The sequence below is a fragment of the Pongo pygmaeus genome, chromosome 2, assembly GCF_028885625.2.
Source record: "Pongo pygmaeus isolate AG05252 chromosome 2, NHGRI_mPonPyg2-v2.0_pri, whole genome shotgun sequence".
Taxonomy (NCBI): domain Eukaryota; kingdom Metazoa; phylum Chordata; class Mammalia; order Primates; family Hominidae; genus Pongo; species Pongo pygmaeus.
The window spans coordinates 63,091,587-63,106,915 of NC_085930.1; the positions used below are offsets into that span (position 1 = coordinate 63,091,587).

Sequence of the window (15,329 nt, forward strand, 5' to 3'; positions counted from 1 at the left end):
TTTCTAAATTATATTTTCTAAGCTTTCCATAATGAACATGTATAAGTATTTACAGTGCACTGTTTTTAGGATAAAGCCATTTAAAAACAAACAGATGAAGGGAATTTGATTTGCTAGGTTGAATGTCACCTGTCCCTTCAGTCTCCTGGGATGGGGGACACATAGGGTCCTGGGCTTCAGCCCCAGCTCTGTGTGCTGGGTGACTCTTGGTCAGTCTTCTTGCTCTCTGGGCCTCAGCCAGGGTGGGGAGATAATTCCGCAGCCCCTCCCTTCTCCTCTCTCTTCCTCCCACATGTGTGACTCTGCAGGGGCAGAGATGGCTGCGGCTGGGGTGGCAGGCAGTGGATGGTAAGTCCCTGCTTGCTCACCAGAATCATCCCCTGTACCACAGAGTTCTTCTTCACCATCAGGGGAGGGTCCTCCTGCAGGGGGCTGTCCAGGTCATACTGCAGCAGGCGGTAGGAGTCATACCGGCACTACCAGGAGAGAAATACGAGAACTGGTCACCCCCATGCCAAGAAGATGTACCTGGACTGCCATATTCCCGGCTAGGCCAGGTTCCCCCTGAGTCCTGGAGCCCTGTACAACTCCCTCTCCCCAACTCCTCCTGCTCCAGGGGCCCTTGGGCCTGCATGCACACCTCCCATGACTGTCCCTTGAGGATGTCCCTGGATCTGATTAGAGCCCGCTAGGGGAGAAGGCCATTTCCGAGATGGCTGCCCCACATATGATGCCCACTAGCCTGGCTCTCTGTGGTCCACAGAATGTGACTGCTCCCTTGCCCTGGGGGTAGCACTGCAGAGGTTTGAAGATGGGAACTGTGTTCTTAGGTGGACCCGTTTCCAGGCTTTTGAGTCTACTTTACACAGCATAAAGAATTCCCCCACTCCCTACCCACTGCTGGCAAGCCCCTCAGGACCCTCCCAGTCACTATATCCAGGGAGAGGACCTGAACTGAACCCATACCTCAAGGTAGGGTCTGGAAAATTCAGAGGAAAGCTGGCCTCTCTTCCCTCCTTTCTGGATGCCTCAGATCTATTAATACAGCCAATGTGCTGTCTTCCCATTTTATCTGCCTTTATTTCCAAGTGCCTCCAGCTATCCTTTCAGTCTACAATATGAAACTCAGAACCACACCCAATGTTCTAGCTGTCAGGGAAAGAGAAAGTCTGGGAACATTTCTGCATTCACCAAAGACACCCTAATCTGACACCTGCTTCCAAGTCTGTCCTCCAGGCCTGCTGCCCACTCCGTCATGAACTTCAACTGCCTCAGGCCACACCCTGTCCTCACTCACGGTGTCCATGGGTGGGCTTGGCCACCTGAGCACTCCAATTGTTAGGGACAACTATTAGTGAACAACGACTAGCCCCATGATAAGCTAAAGTCAACTCTAAGTTCCCCCGTGGGCAGGGATTTTATCTGTCTCTACATAGACGGACACACAGAAGGAACTCAATACATGCTCACTGGATTGAACTAAATTGGAGGTTGGCTCTGGAAAACAAACATGGCTTTGCTGTATGGGACAAGTGAAAAGGCTTGTGGCTGAGTCTACACTCTTGGACTGAGATGGTCAAAGGGCTACTGGTGTCTGCTCAGAAGGTCTGGAGCACAGACCCGAGGGTGGACATGCCAGAGTCAGGGAGGGGGCCACTCCTGGGAGGAGGGTGTCCATGCAGAACCCCCACCCGTGGTGTACATGAAAACCCAGAACTCTACAGCAGCAATTGGGAAATGGGCAAAGACAGTGGATTCTAGGAGACAGGAGGGCAAAGAGGGCTTGAAGGAAGTCACCTCGTGGACACCCAGCCCATGTGCTCCTGTGCTATCCTTTGCTCCACTTGGTCCGGGGTTGAGGCCAGCTTTCAAACTGTGCCAATGTTGCTGGGAATGACTGCATGCTTGGAGGATTACATAAGCCTGATAGGTGGGAACGACTCTACTGCAGCAATGAGTAGGCAGGAGTGCGTTCCATGGGCCCGAAGACTCCCTTTAGACCTCAGCCACAACCAGCTGGGACCCTGAGCAGTGCTTCTCTCCTGTCCCCCTTTGCACAGGCCACTGCCTCTTCTAGGAACATTAATCACCTGCCAAAACCCCACTTAACCTGGATGGCCCTCCGGACCCCCAGGAGGCAGCAGGCACATGTTCCCAGGCTCCTGTGTGCCCAGAGCTGTCCTCTCACGGCCTCACTTGGCAGTGCTGGAGTTGCTGCCACACTGGGAGCTCCCCTAGGGCCCAGTTTGCATGAGTCATGCTGGGTGCCCAGGGCCTGGCCCATGCCCAGCACACAGTGGGTACTTGTGACAGTCTACAGGTATTTTCAGAGCCCTGAGGATTCAGTGGTGAGCGCTGCCCGTGCTCTAAATATTCACACCAACAAACAGTCACAAACTGGAAGGAAAGGACAGTGCCCTGATTTTGTCTCAAGGGTCAGAAGAGGGCCTGGCCCTTATGTGGTGACATTCACCCTGGAACTAGGGGATGAGTGGGAAGGAGAGAAGCAGGGGGAGGGAGGACACTGCAGACAGGAGAGTACACACAAAGGCTCCAAGGAGAAAGGAGCTGAAGGAGGGTGGCCCCTCAGGCAGGTGCTCAGCCAGTCCTAGCACTGTGGGGGTCTTCTCGGACTGCCCCACTACCCCTGCCCCTAGCCTCCAAGGCCTCCTCACTGGGCCCAGACCAACCTGGATGCAGGGGGAGCCACGGCCCCGCTGCTGGTGGTTGTAGAGAGTGTTCAGCAGCCACTGGAGCTGCCCAGTGCTGGTGTAGTTCTGGCTTGAGATGATCCCAAACACCAGCACTTGGCTGGGGTCTCGGGGCGCCAACAGGAAGCGCTCCAGCTCCACGTCAGAGACCAGGGGTGCCTTCACCAGGCACTTGCAGCCAGCATGGGCGTCTTCCTTGAGCATGAGCTTCCGCAGCACCAGCGGGCAGTCTGAGGGCGAGGCCGCCCACCTGGTGGGGCTGCGCCCCTCGCGGGCCTTCCCTCTGCAAGGAGGAGCACAGTGCACAGGGACCCTCAGCAGGTGGTGAAGGTCTGTGGTTCCCAGAGCCCCCTGGATCCTGATGGTCAAAGGCCCTGCTGCAGGCAGATTTTAGTCTGGGCCCTGCTGCCAATGTGCTGTACCACCTTGAACAGGTCCCCTAACCTCTCTGGGCCTCTTTCCACGGTGCAAAATGAGAATAACAAGTTACTCCTTCACCCATCCATTTGGTCAAAAAATGCTTTAGCGTCATCCTTAACTCCTTTCTCTCATACCGAACACATCCCATCTAATCTGTCAGCAAGCTTGTCCTCTCTATACTCAAGACAGACCCACAATCTGACCACTTTTCCTGTCCTCCACCCCCACGGATGTGGTCCAAGCCTCCTTCATTCTTGCCTGGCTGCCTGCAAATGCCTCCTAATGGGTCCTGTGTTTTCTTCCCTGGCCTGTCTTCAGTGTGTTCTCAGACCAAGGGATCCTGTTAAAACCTAGCTCACGTCATGTCACTACTCTCTTCGAAACCCTCTGGTGGCTTTCTACCTTTTACAGAATAAAAGCCAAAGTCCCTGCCATGTGCTTCAAGGCTGTAAGAATCTGCCCCCTGAATTTCGACCTCCTTACATCTCTTACTCTCCAGCATTCCTGCCTTTGCTCACTGCACTTCGGCCACACTGGCCTCCACTTGTCCTTTAGTCTTGGAGGATAGTGGCCTTTGCTGTTCCTCCACAGAGCCCTTATGTCACTCTCTCAAGACTGTCCAAATGTTACCTTCTTAATGAGATTTTCCGAGTGCCCTATTTCATCCCTTTGCTTCCAACACTCTTTCCCTTCCCTGTTTTATTTTTCTTCTTAGCATTGCTTGCTATCTAACATATCTTTTACTTTTAAATTTTATTATTGCACTTCTCGGTCCTACTAGAATGCAAGTTCCATGAGTACATGAATTTGGTATGTTTTGTTTAGTGGAATAAAACAGTAGCATTTGAAAAATAGTAAAGATTCAATAGAGATTCAATAAATATTCAAACCAATATTTGTTGGGCCCCTACTATGTGCCAAACACTGTACTGGGTTGTTGTGAGGGTTGTGGTATTTACAGGGGAATAAGCGCCATCCAAATAGAAAGTGCTGCTGTGATTCTACCTTTATCAATGTCTATTCCAAGACTGTGGATGCTGTAAAATGCTAAACATGATGAAAGGCAGTAGCATGTTTAGCATTTTACAGCATCACAGTCTTGGAATAGACATTGTCTTGGTTAATTTTATAACAACTCTGTGCAATAGGCAGGAGAGAAACTCTTATTGCCATTTACAGATCAGAAAACAGAAGGTTCCCACCAGGTGAATGGGTGCCCAAGTTCATATGGTAATTAAATGGCAAGGGCTAGGATTAGAAACCAGGACATCCTGAAACAAGAGCAATGCAAGATGAGCATTATTTCTCAGGGGCTATTAATACTGAGAAGTACTTGCTGAACAAACTTGTTAAGAATATCTCTTATTCAAGAACCTGCATACCTGGGGCAGGGCAGGGGGTGGGGGAGGCTGGATCTATTAATTATAACTTACCCAGGGATAAGTTCAAAATAATCAAAGGTTTAAATGTGGGGCAATTAAGCCATAACGTTTCTACTAGAAAATATGGGGAAATTATTCTATAATTTTGGAGCAGGGAAGGCTTTTTATAATCATGACTAAAAAATCCAGAAGTCATAATAGAAAAAGATTGATAAAGTCAACTACATGAAAGAAAAAAGCCTCCAAAATCCCTCTGTGGCAAAAAAATACACATACACAAAAATTAAAACTATCACAACCAAAGATGAAAGACAAATGACAAACTGAGAAACATATTTGAAACTCCTACCATAGAACAGTGGCCAGTGTCTCCACTAGGTAAAATACTATAAATCAATTAGAAAAAGTTAATAACCCAGTAAAATATGGAGAAAGGTAGTGAACAAATAATTCACAGAAAAGAATATAGGTTTTAAAAATTATAAAGGAGGGAGGGCTGGGCATGGTGGGTCACACCTGTAATCTCAGCACTTTGGGAGGCTGAGGCAGGAGGATCCCTTGAGGCCAGGAGTTCCAGACAAGGCTGGGCAACATAGCAAGACATCATCTCTACTAAAAATTAAAAAACTAGCCAGCCATGGTGGCACGTGCCTGTGGTCCCAGTTTCTTGGGAGGCTGAGGTGGGAGGAATGCTGGACCCCAGGAGTTCGAGGTTATAGTGAGCCATGATCACACCACTGCACTCCAGCCTGGCAGACAGAGCAAGACCCTGTCTCTAAAATAAATAAAAATAAAGATTTAAAAATAAACTCATAAAAAGAGGGGAGTGAAGCCACCAAAAATGGTGGTTACTCTAATTTTGGAACTCAAAAACCACATCTGTTGACTAGATCAACAATGAAGCTGGCAAACACTGTCAGAAACAACTTTATCCAGGGTTCTGGAATCTAATAAAAAAACTTGCAACAACCAGAGGAATGCTTAATTAAGAAAGATGTTGCTAAATTTTGGAAAGATAGCATTGTAGCATTTTTAGCTTACTCCCCTGCCATCCCTCATAGCCCTGCTCAGTAGCATCCATGGAATGACAGCCCCTGTTCCTGGTGCACCTTGATAGTACCAGAGGGGACAATATGAACTTTGTTCTCAAGGAATTGTGATTCTGTGGGCTGGCCTGTCTAGAGGTTTCCTGAGGTATCAGCTCATAGCTTGACTTTGTTTTATCTGCCTTGCAACATTCTCAGGGCTGGAGCAGTCCCTCCTGGGAAGCATCTGTCAGGTGCATTTAAAGACAAAGTTACCAGACAGCCTCCTGGTGCAAGGGGTAACAGAAGAGACACAGATAAGTAGGCTAGAAAGCCTGGGAATAAAGAGGTTGGGGAAGGAGGTATATGGGAGAATAAGGCTTTGAAAGGCTCACACGCATACCAGGGAATATAGATACCAGGTTTGGAACCATGTTTTGAAAAGGCCTGAGAACACTCTAAGCTTTCATCTCTGCTGACCATTGGACTTTTTGAAAGTAGAAGGTAAAGGCTAATGCAGATTAGTCTTGATGTGAACAGCCTGACTAAAAGCATTGAATGAATGCCTCAATACAGAGCCAATCTGCAAAGACTGGAAGAGTTTTGTTTTTGTTTTTGTTTTGGCTCCAGATAATCTCTATCAAATCACTAGCTGACCACTTACCTAAATGAATGGAGACTACACATTACAAATGGTACAGTCTTTATAAAAATAGTTTGGAAAAGTAACTAAACAACAAACAGCTACAAACTACAACAAGCAACCACAAAGCTTAAGGAAAAGGGGAAATTTGATTTCCAGGGTTACCACATTCTAATATTTAAAATGTTCAGTTTTCAACAACAACAAAAAAAACCTGAGGTATGCAAAGAAACAAAAAAGTATGGACCACTTACAGGAAAAAAATTTACTAGAAACTGTCCCCAAGGAAACCCAGATATTGGACTTACTAGACAAAGACTTTAAATCAACAGCTTAACTATATATATATTATTTTACTTTAAGTTCTAGGGTACATGTGCACAATGTGCAAGTTTGTTACATAGGTATACATGTGCCATGCTGGTTTGCTGCACCCATCAACTCATCATTTACATCAGGTATTTCTCCTAATGCTATCCCTCCCCCAGCCCCTGACCCCACAACAGGCCCTGGTGTGTGATGTTCCCCTCCCCTCATGTGTTCTCATTGTTCAACTCCCACTTATGAGTGACAACATGCGGTGTTTGGTTTTCTGTCTTTGTGATATTTTGCTGAGAATGATGGTTTCCAGCTTCATCCAAGTCCCTGCAAAGGACATGAACTCATCCTTTTTTATGGCTGCATAGTATTCCATGGCGTATATGTGCCACATTTTCTTTATCCAGTCTATTATTGAAGGACATCTGGGTTGGTTCCAAGCCTCTGCTATTGTGAATAGTGCAGCGATAAACACATGTGTGCATGTGTCTTTATAGTAGCATGATTTATAATCCTTTGGGTATATAGCCAGTAATTGGATTGCTGGGTCAAATGGTATTTCTAATTCTAGATCCTTAAGGAATTGCCAAACTGTCTTCCACAATGGTTGAACTAATTTACACTCCCACCAATAGTGTAAAAGCATGCCTATTTCTCCACATCCTCTCCAGCATCTGTTGTTTCCTGACTTTTTAATGATCACCATTCTAACTGGCATGAGATGATATCTCATTGTCGTTTTGATTTGTATTTCTCTGATGACCAGTGATGATGAGTATTTTTTCATATGTCTGTTGGCTGCATAAATGTCTTCTTTTGAGAAGTGTCTGTTCATATCCTTTGCCCACTTTTTGATGGGGTTGTTTGTTTTTTTCTTGTAAATTTGTTTAAGTTCTTTGTAGATTCTGGATATTGGCTCTTTGTCCGATGGATAGATTGCAAAACTTTTCTCCCATTCTGTAGGTTGCCTGTTCACTCTGATGATAGTTTCTTTTGCTATACAGAAGCTCTTTAGTTTAATTAGATCCCATTTATCTATTTTGGCTTTTGTTGCCATTGCTTTTGATGTTTTAGTCATGAAGTCTTTACCCATGCCTATGTCCTGAATGGTATTGCCTAGGTTTTCTTACAGGGTTTTTACAGTTTTTAGGTCTTACATTTAAGTCTTTAATCCATCTTGAGTTAATTTTTGTATAAGGTGTAAGCAAGGGATCCAGTTTCAGCTTTTTACATATGGCTAGCCAGTTTTCCCAGCACCATTTATTAAATAGGGAATCCTTTCCCCATTGCTTGTATTTGTCAGGTTTATCAAAGATCAGATGGTTGTAGATGTGTGGTGTTATTTCTGAGGCCTCTGTTCTGTTCCACTGGTCTATATATCTGTTTTGGTACCCGTACCATGCTGTTTTGGTTATGGTAGCCTTGTAGTGTAGTTTGAAGTCAGGTAGTGTGATGCCTCCAGCTTTGTTCTTTTTGCTTAGGATTGTCTTGGCTATGCGGGCTCTTTTTTGGTTCCATATGAAATTTAAATTAGTCTTTTCCAATTCTGTGAAGAAAGTCAGTGGTAGCTTGATGGGGATAGCATTGAATCTATAAATTATCTTGGGTAGTATGGCCATTTTCACAATATTGATTCTTCTTATCCATGAGCATGGAATGTTCTTCCATTTGTTTGTGCCCTCTTTTATTTCGTTGAGAAGTGGTTTGTAGTTCTCCTTGAAGAGGTCCTTCACATCCCTTGTAAGTTGGATTCCTAGGTGTTTTATTCTCTTGGTAGTAATTGTGAATGGGAGTTCACTCATGATTTGGCTCTCTGTTTGTCTGTTCTTGGTGTACAGGAATGCTTGTGATTTTTGCACATTGATTTTGTATCCTGAGACTTTGCTGAAGTTGCTTATCAGCTTAAGAAGATTTTGGGCCGAGACCATGGGGTTTTCTAAATATACAATCATGTCATCTGCAAACAGAGACAATTTGACTTCCTCTTTTCCTAATTGAATATCCTTTATTTCTTTTTCTCACCAGTCACTCACGGCTTCCCTTGGCTAGGAAAGGGAAATCCCTTGACGCCTTGTGCTTCCTGGGTGAGGCAACACCCTGCCCTGCTTCAGCTTGCCCTCCGTGGGCTGCACCCACTGTCCAACCAGTCCCAATGAGGAGTACCAGGTACCTTAGTTGGAAATGCAGAAATCACCCATCTTCTGTGTCAATCTCACTGGGAGCTGTAGACCAGAGTTCTTTCTATTCAGCCATCTTCAACCACTTAACTATATTTAACGAGCTAAAGGAAACCATGGAAAAACAACTAAAGGAAACCAGGAGAACAATATCTCACCTAATAGAAAATATCAATAAAGAGACAAGAATTATGAAAAGTAATGAATCAGAAATTCTAGAGTTAAAAAGTAAAATAACTAAAATAAAAATTCAATGATAGATCTAAGCAGGCAGAAGAAAGTGTCAGCAAACTTGAAGATAGGATAATTAAGTTTATTTAGTTTGAGGAGCAGAAAGAAAAAAGAATGAAGAACAATTAACAGAGCCTAAGATACCTGTGGGACAGCATCAAACATACCCAAGACACATAATGGGAATCGCAGAAGGACAGGAGAGAAAGGAGCAGAAAGAATATTTGAAGAAATAATTGCCTAAAACTCTCCAAATTTGATGAAAGACATAAATCTACATAACTAAAAAGCTTAACAAATTCAAAGTGGGATAAATTCAAAGAGATCTACATTGATACACATTATCATAAAATTATCAAAAGACAAAACATCTTGAAAACAACGGGAGAAGCAACTCATCAAGTTCAAGGAATCCTCAATAAGATTAATAGCCAATTACTCATGAGAAATTTTGGCTGCTAGAAGGCAGTGAGAGGAGATATTTAAAGTGCTGAAAGAGAAACAAGAAAAAAAAAAAAAAACCTTGTCAGCCTAGAATTTATTTTATTTTATTTTATTTTTTTGAGACAGGGTCTCATTCTGTTATCTGGGCTGGAATGCAGTAGCATGATCACAGCTCACTGCAGCCTCAACCTCCAGGGCACAGTGATTCTCCCATCTCAGCTTCCTGAGTAGCTAGGATGACAGGCATGTGATACTACTCCTGGCTGTTTTGTAGAGACAGGTTTTTTGTAGACACAAGTTATCACCACGTTGCCCAGGCTGGCCTCAAACTCCTGGACTCAAGAGATCTGCCTGCCTACGCCTCCCAAAGTGCTGGGATTACAGGCATGAGCCACCGCACCCAGCCTCAGCCTAGAATTCTATATTGAACAAAGCTATCCTTCAAAAATGAAGGAGAAAGTAAGACATTCCCAGATAAACAAAAGCTAAGGGAGTTTGTTCCCGGTAGGCCTGCACCACAAAACATGCCAATGAGTCCAGGTTGAAATGGAAAGATACCAGACAGTAACTTGAAGCTATACGAAGAAATAAAGAACACTGATAAAGGTAACTACATAGGTAAACATAAAAGAAGTATTGTCATATTTTTCAGTTTGTAACTTTTCTGTTTTTTTCTGTATAATTTAAAAGACAAATACGTAAAACAATAATTGTACATACGTGTTAATGTGCACACAATGCATAAAGATGTTATTTATAACAATGTCAACATAAAGTAGAGAGGTGAGAATGAAGCTGTACAGGAACAGAGAACTTTGTATGCTACTAAAGCTAAGTTGGTATTAATTCAAACTAGATTGTTACACATTTAAGATGTTACTTATAATCACCAGGGTAACCACAAAGAAAATAACTAAAACATACAGAAAAATAAATGAGAAGGAATTCAAAACCATACAGTAAAAAAAAAAAATCAATTAAATGTAAAAAAGGCAATGATGGAGGAATTGAAAAACAGAAAGATTTCTAGAAAACTAACAGCAAGATGGCAGAAGTCCTTCCTAGTCAGTAATTACTTTAAACATAAATGGATTAAAGTCTTAAACAAAACTCAGATCAGTGGAATGGAAATCCAACTGTAATCCAACTACATGCTCCCTACACGAGATGCATTTTAGATTCAAACATACAACTAAAGCTGCGTGCAGTAGCATGTGTCTGCAGTTCCAGCTACTTGGGATGCTGAGGTGGGAGGCTCTCTTCAGCCCAGGAGTTTGAGTCCAGCCTTGGTAACATAGTGATACCCCATCTCTAAACAAACAAACATACAGCTAAGTTTAAAATGAAAGATTGAAAACAAACATTCCAAGCAAATAATAACCTAAAGGAAAAAAAAAACCAGGAGTGGTTATACTAATATCAGACAAAAATAGACTTTAAGTAAAAAATTATTATGGGAGACAAATGAGGACATTATATATTTAGAAGACAGTTACTCTATCTAGAAATATAACAATTGCAAACATATACACATTTAACAATAGAATCCCTAAATATATGAAGCAAAACCAGACAGAATTGAAGGAAGAAATAGGCAATTCTACAGTAATAGTTAGATACTTTAACACCCCACATTTGATAACGGATAAGATAATTAGACAAAAGACAAGGAAATAGAAAACTTGAAGAACATTATAAACCAACTAGAACTAACAGACACATATAGAACATTTGATCCAAGCACAGCAAAACACACATTCTTTTCTATTGCACATGGAACATTCTTCAGGACAGACTATATATGACCACAAAACAAATCTCAATAAATTTAAAAAGTCTGAAAACATTATAAAATCTCTTCTCCAAGCAAAATGATATGAAATTAGAAAGCAATAACAGAAAGAAATTTGGAAAATTCACAAATATGTGAAAATTAAGCAACACATTATTAAACAACAAATAGGTCAAAGAAGGAATCTCAAGGGAAATTAGAAAACACTTTAAGGAAATGAAAACAAAAACAATGTACCAAAACTTAAGGGGTACACTGAGAGCAACAGTCAGGAATATTTATAGCTGTAAATGCCTACATTAAAAGAGAAGAAAATCTCAAACCAATAATCTAACCTAAACTTAAAGCAGAAAAAGAAGAACAAACTAAACCCAAAGCTGGCAGAGGGAAGAAAATAATAATGATTGGAGTCAGTCAAGGTAAATAAATACAGAATAGATAAACCATAGAGAGAAACAACAAAACAGATGTTGGTTCTCTGTATAGAGCAGACTAAATATTTAGCTAGACTGACTAAAAGAGAAAAGATGCAAATTACTGAAATAAAAAATCAAAGTGGGTCATTACTACCAACCTTACAGAATTTAAAAATTGTAAGAAAAAATTGTTAACAATTGTACGCCAACAAATCAGATAATCTAAAAGAAATGGACAAATTTCTAAGACACACAAATGATCAAAACTAACTCAAGAAGAAATATATAATCTGAACAAGCCTCTAACAAGTAAAAAGATTGAATCAGTAATCAAAAACCTCCCAAGAAAAGCCTGGAATTAGATATTTTCACTTGTGAATTCTACCTAAAATTTAAAGAAGAACTAACAACAAAACTTTCTCAAACTCACCTAAAAACAGAAGAAATGGAAACCTCAGCATTACCCTGATACCAAAGCCAGACAAAGATACTACAAAAAAGAAAAACAGACAAATATCCCTTATTAATATAGATGTAAAAATTCTCAGCAAAATACCAGCAAACAAAAGTTTGACTAAGATGTCACATTAAAAATTGTTTATAGAATATATATCATATATATATAATATAAAGCCTGCCTTTGTCTTCCTAGCCTCAACATTTTTTAAAAAAAGGTCAAATCTGAGATTTCTATGTGATCAATTACTATTCTTGCTGCACTTATGTAAATGATCAGACCAAAATTGATGAGACTAAACTTATTTTACAAACAAAATTGCCTTACTCTGATTGTCTTTGGTAGAAAGTGGGATGACTGAAGAGAAAAATTATGTTTCCAAAGAAAAACTATAATATACCTGTTATTAGACTGTAGCCCTGTGCATTGTTTTCAAGTTTTTGTTTTCTACTTGTAGACTAGACTGGATCCTAAATTTGTCCTGGTTCTTTCAATCCAGTTTTCTCTCATTGAATTACTAAGGGCAGGAACTGCTCTTTCCTAAAGACCTGTAAACTGAGGCTAGATAATTTGGTGTAAATTTCAAAAGACAAGGTTTATGCTTAATGGGTGGGCCACACAGAGAGTTTAACAAAGCCAGCTGGTGCCATAGCCACTATAACCAGAGATATTCAAGCTGCAATATTGCCAATTTCATGCTGTAGACAGCTTTTCCCAAGATGCCAAACAAGATTTCATATCATAATGAGACTCTTACCCCTTGTAATACCTACCTTTTTTACTGAACAGAGTAACGGCTGTAATCAAAATTTCAATCAGTAACTGCTATGAGTAACTTGACAGAACCTAACCTAATAAATCCTTTAGGCCACCTAGTTGGTAACTTTGACAACATCCCTAACTTGTTCAAATTGTACTGGAAGTCCCTTTTAGAGTTGCCACTCTTTGCTTTAATTCAACCCAGTCATAAAATGCTACTCAATGGCTACAACAGTTCTCACCCAGTTGCCAGTTCCCCCATTGTCTTTTGATTTGTTTAGTTAATTGCCCTTAGGCTTGGCTCTTGGTTCAAAACTGAATTTAGGATACTGTTGCTGGTTATTTTTTGTATTATGATCTTTAAGCTCTGTTCTTGTTGTCTGTCTAATATTTGTAAAATCAGTTCTTCCAACAGGATAATGTTAGCTCAACATTTTGAAATGATTGCTTAATGCCCATGGATCTAAGAAGACAGAACTCAATGACAAACTCCAGGCAAAACTGCCCAAAGCAAGTTTTTTTCCTTCCTTATGGCCTCTTTGTTGCCCAATTGTGTCTAGGGTCCTTGACTTTGACTGCATCACCTTCCCCACAATGTGAGACCAGAGACCACTGGAACAGGTCCATCCTGACACTGAGGGACAACTAGCCTAACTTCAAGATAGTTGATCAATGATGCTTTCAGAAAAAGATCTTGACCAAGAGGAGGAGATGTGAAAATGGATAATATATGTTGCAGTTATCTCGTCATAACCAATTAAATTACTGTCAAGACCATGGGGAGAAAACAGTTGGGGCACAAAAGCCTGCTCAGGGATTATATCACAATCCATTTGCTGAAATGACCTCCTACAACCTTAAGACTAAATTTACCAAGTAGCAGCTTAAGTGAACTGCTGTGATTCTAAGACTAGTTTTACCTACTGCTATCACTCACCAATCAGAGTTTGCCAGTTCCCCAAAACTTTGCTAGCACCAAGGAGCTTTCCTTCCAAACAATATGTAACATTTATCTTTCTAGTAAAATCCCCAACTTTCCTTGTTATTGGACATATCAAAGACTGCCTGGTTTGTGTGTATGCCTCCAATTGCAAGTTTGTTTTCACAAATAAAAGCTCTTCATCTCTATATTTTTATTTGACTTTGACAGTATGATTCCCTTTATGTAAAACATGGAGAATGGGCAAATTCACAGAGACAGAAAGTAGATTAGTAGTTTCTAGGGAAGGGAGAATGGGAAGTGACTGTTTAATGGGTACAAAGTTTCCTTTTGGGGTGATTAAAAAAAGTTCTGGAATTAAATAGTGGTGATGGTTGTATGATGCTGTGAGTATATTAAATTCTGCTGAATTGCACACTTCATTAAATGGTTAAAATCGTCAATTTTATATTACGTATATGTTGTATGTAACTCATAAAAATTATGTAAAGAAGCTCAACTTCACTTTTAATAATATAAATACAAATTAAAACTATACTAAGGTAACATATTCTGCTGATGAGAATGTAAATTGGTAAAATCTTATGGTGATTAATTTGACACTATCTCTTAAAATTATAAATGCACATGACCCTTGGTCTAATAATTTCATCTTTAGGAATTTATTTACAGATATAGTTGTACAAATGTGATATCACAAATGTATATGGTTACTACCTACATTGCTTGTAATAGGAAAAAAGGATTGGGCTAAATCACAGAACACCTATACAGTGGGTATTATATAGCAAGAAGAAAAAGAATGACAGCTATTCATGACATATTGTGAAAAAGTAAAGTTCAGAACACTGTTTTTAATATAATGCTTTTTAAGCCAGCAAAGGGGAAGAAATAAGGCATATTTGCACTTGTTTGCATGGGCATAAGGAAACTCTAGTTGGGTTTTGCCAGTAGGGGCACCAGCAGGAGATCAGAGGGAAAGAGGAGCATAAGGTTGGAGAGCCACTTCCCTAGTTCCCCCACTGTGGGGTCATGCACCTCTCAACTGCAGGCCAATGGCTCTGTCAGAAGGTCCTCCCTCACTGTTCTCTCTCTCTCTCTGGGTTCTAGTAATTTGTCCTGCACATCAAATCTAACCTCTTCAGCCTGGCCTCATCAACTGCTCCCCTTCCTGCTCTAACAGGCAAACATATTTGTCAGTTGCTTCCTTACTTCCCACTAACGTCCCTGAGGATATCTGGAAACATTAACACATGACTCTACATTTTCACAGCACTCACTGTTTAAAAAGCACATTTTCACAACTAAGAAACAGTCTTTGCTATTCACAGGAACTTGAAGAGTACACAGGAAGAAGGAATTATTATACCAATGATATGGTTTGGCTGTGTCCCCACTGAGATCTCAACTTGAATTTATCTCCCAGAATTCCCACGTGTTGTGGGAGGGACCCAGTGGGGAGGTAACTGAATCATGTGGGCTGGTCTTTCCCATGCTATTCTCGTGACAGTGAATAAATCTCACAAGATCTGATGGGTTTATCAGGGGTTTCTGCTTTTGCTTCTTCCTCATTTTCTCTTGTCGTCGCTATGTAAGAAGAGTCTTTCACCTCCC

General features: G+C 41.3%; 1 protein-coding gene across 3 annotated transcripts in view; it reads right to left on the minus strand.

Annotated features, from left to right (window-relative positions):
* C2H3orf20 (chromosome 2 C3orf20 homolog) overlaps positions 1–15,329 on the minus strand; it is a 106,278-nt gene that overhangs the window by 13,616 nt on the left and 77,333 nt on the right. For all 3 annotated transcript variants that reach the window (XM_054482249.1, XM_054482250.1, XM_063662666.1), the window contains 2 exons: positions 2,691–2,994; positions 369–476 (listed from right to left, as the gene is read on the minus strand). In XM_054482249.1, coding sequence (XP_054338224.1) covers positions 369–476; positions 2,691–2,994 — 412 coding nt within the window. The remainder of the gene's footprint in view (positions 1–368; positions 477–2,690; positions 2,995–15,329) is intronic.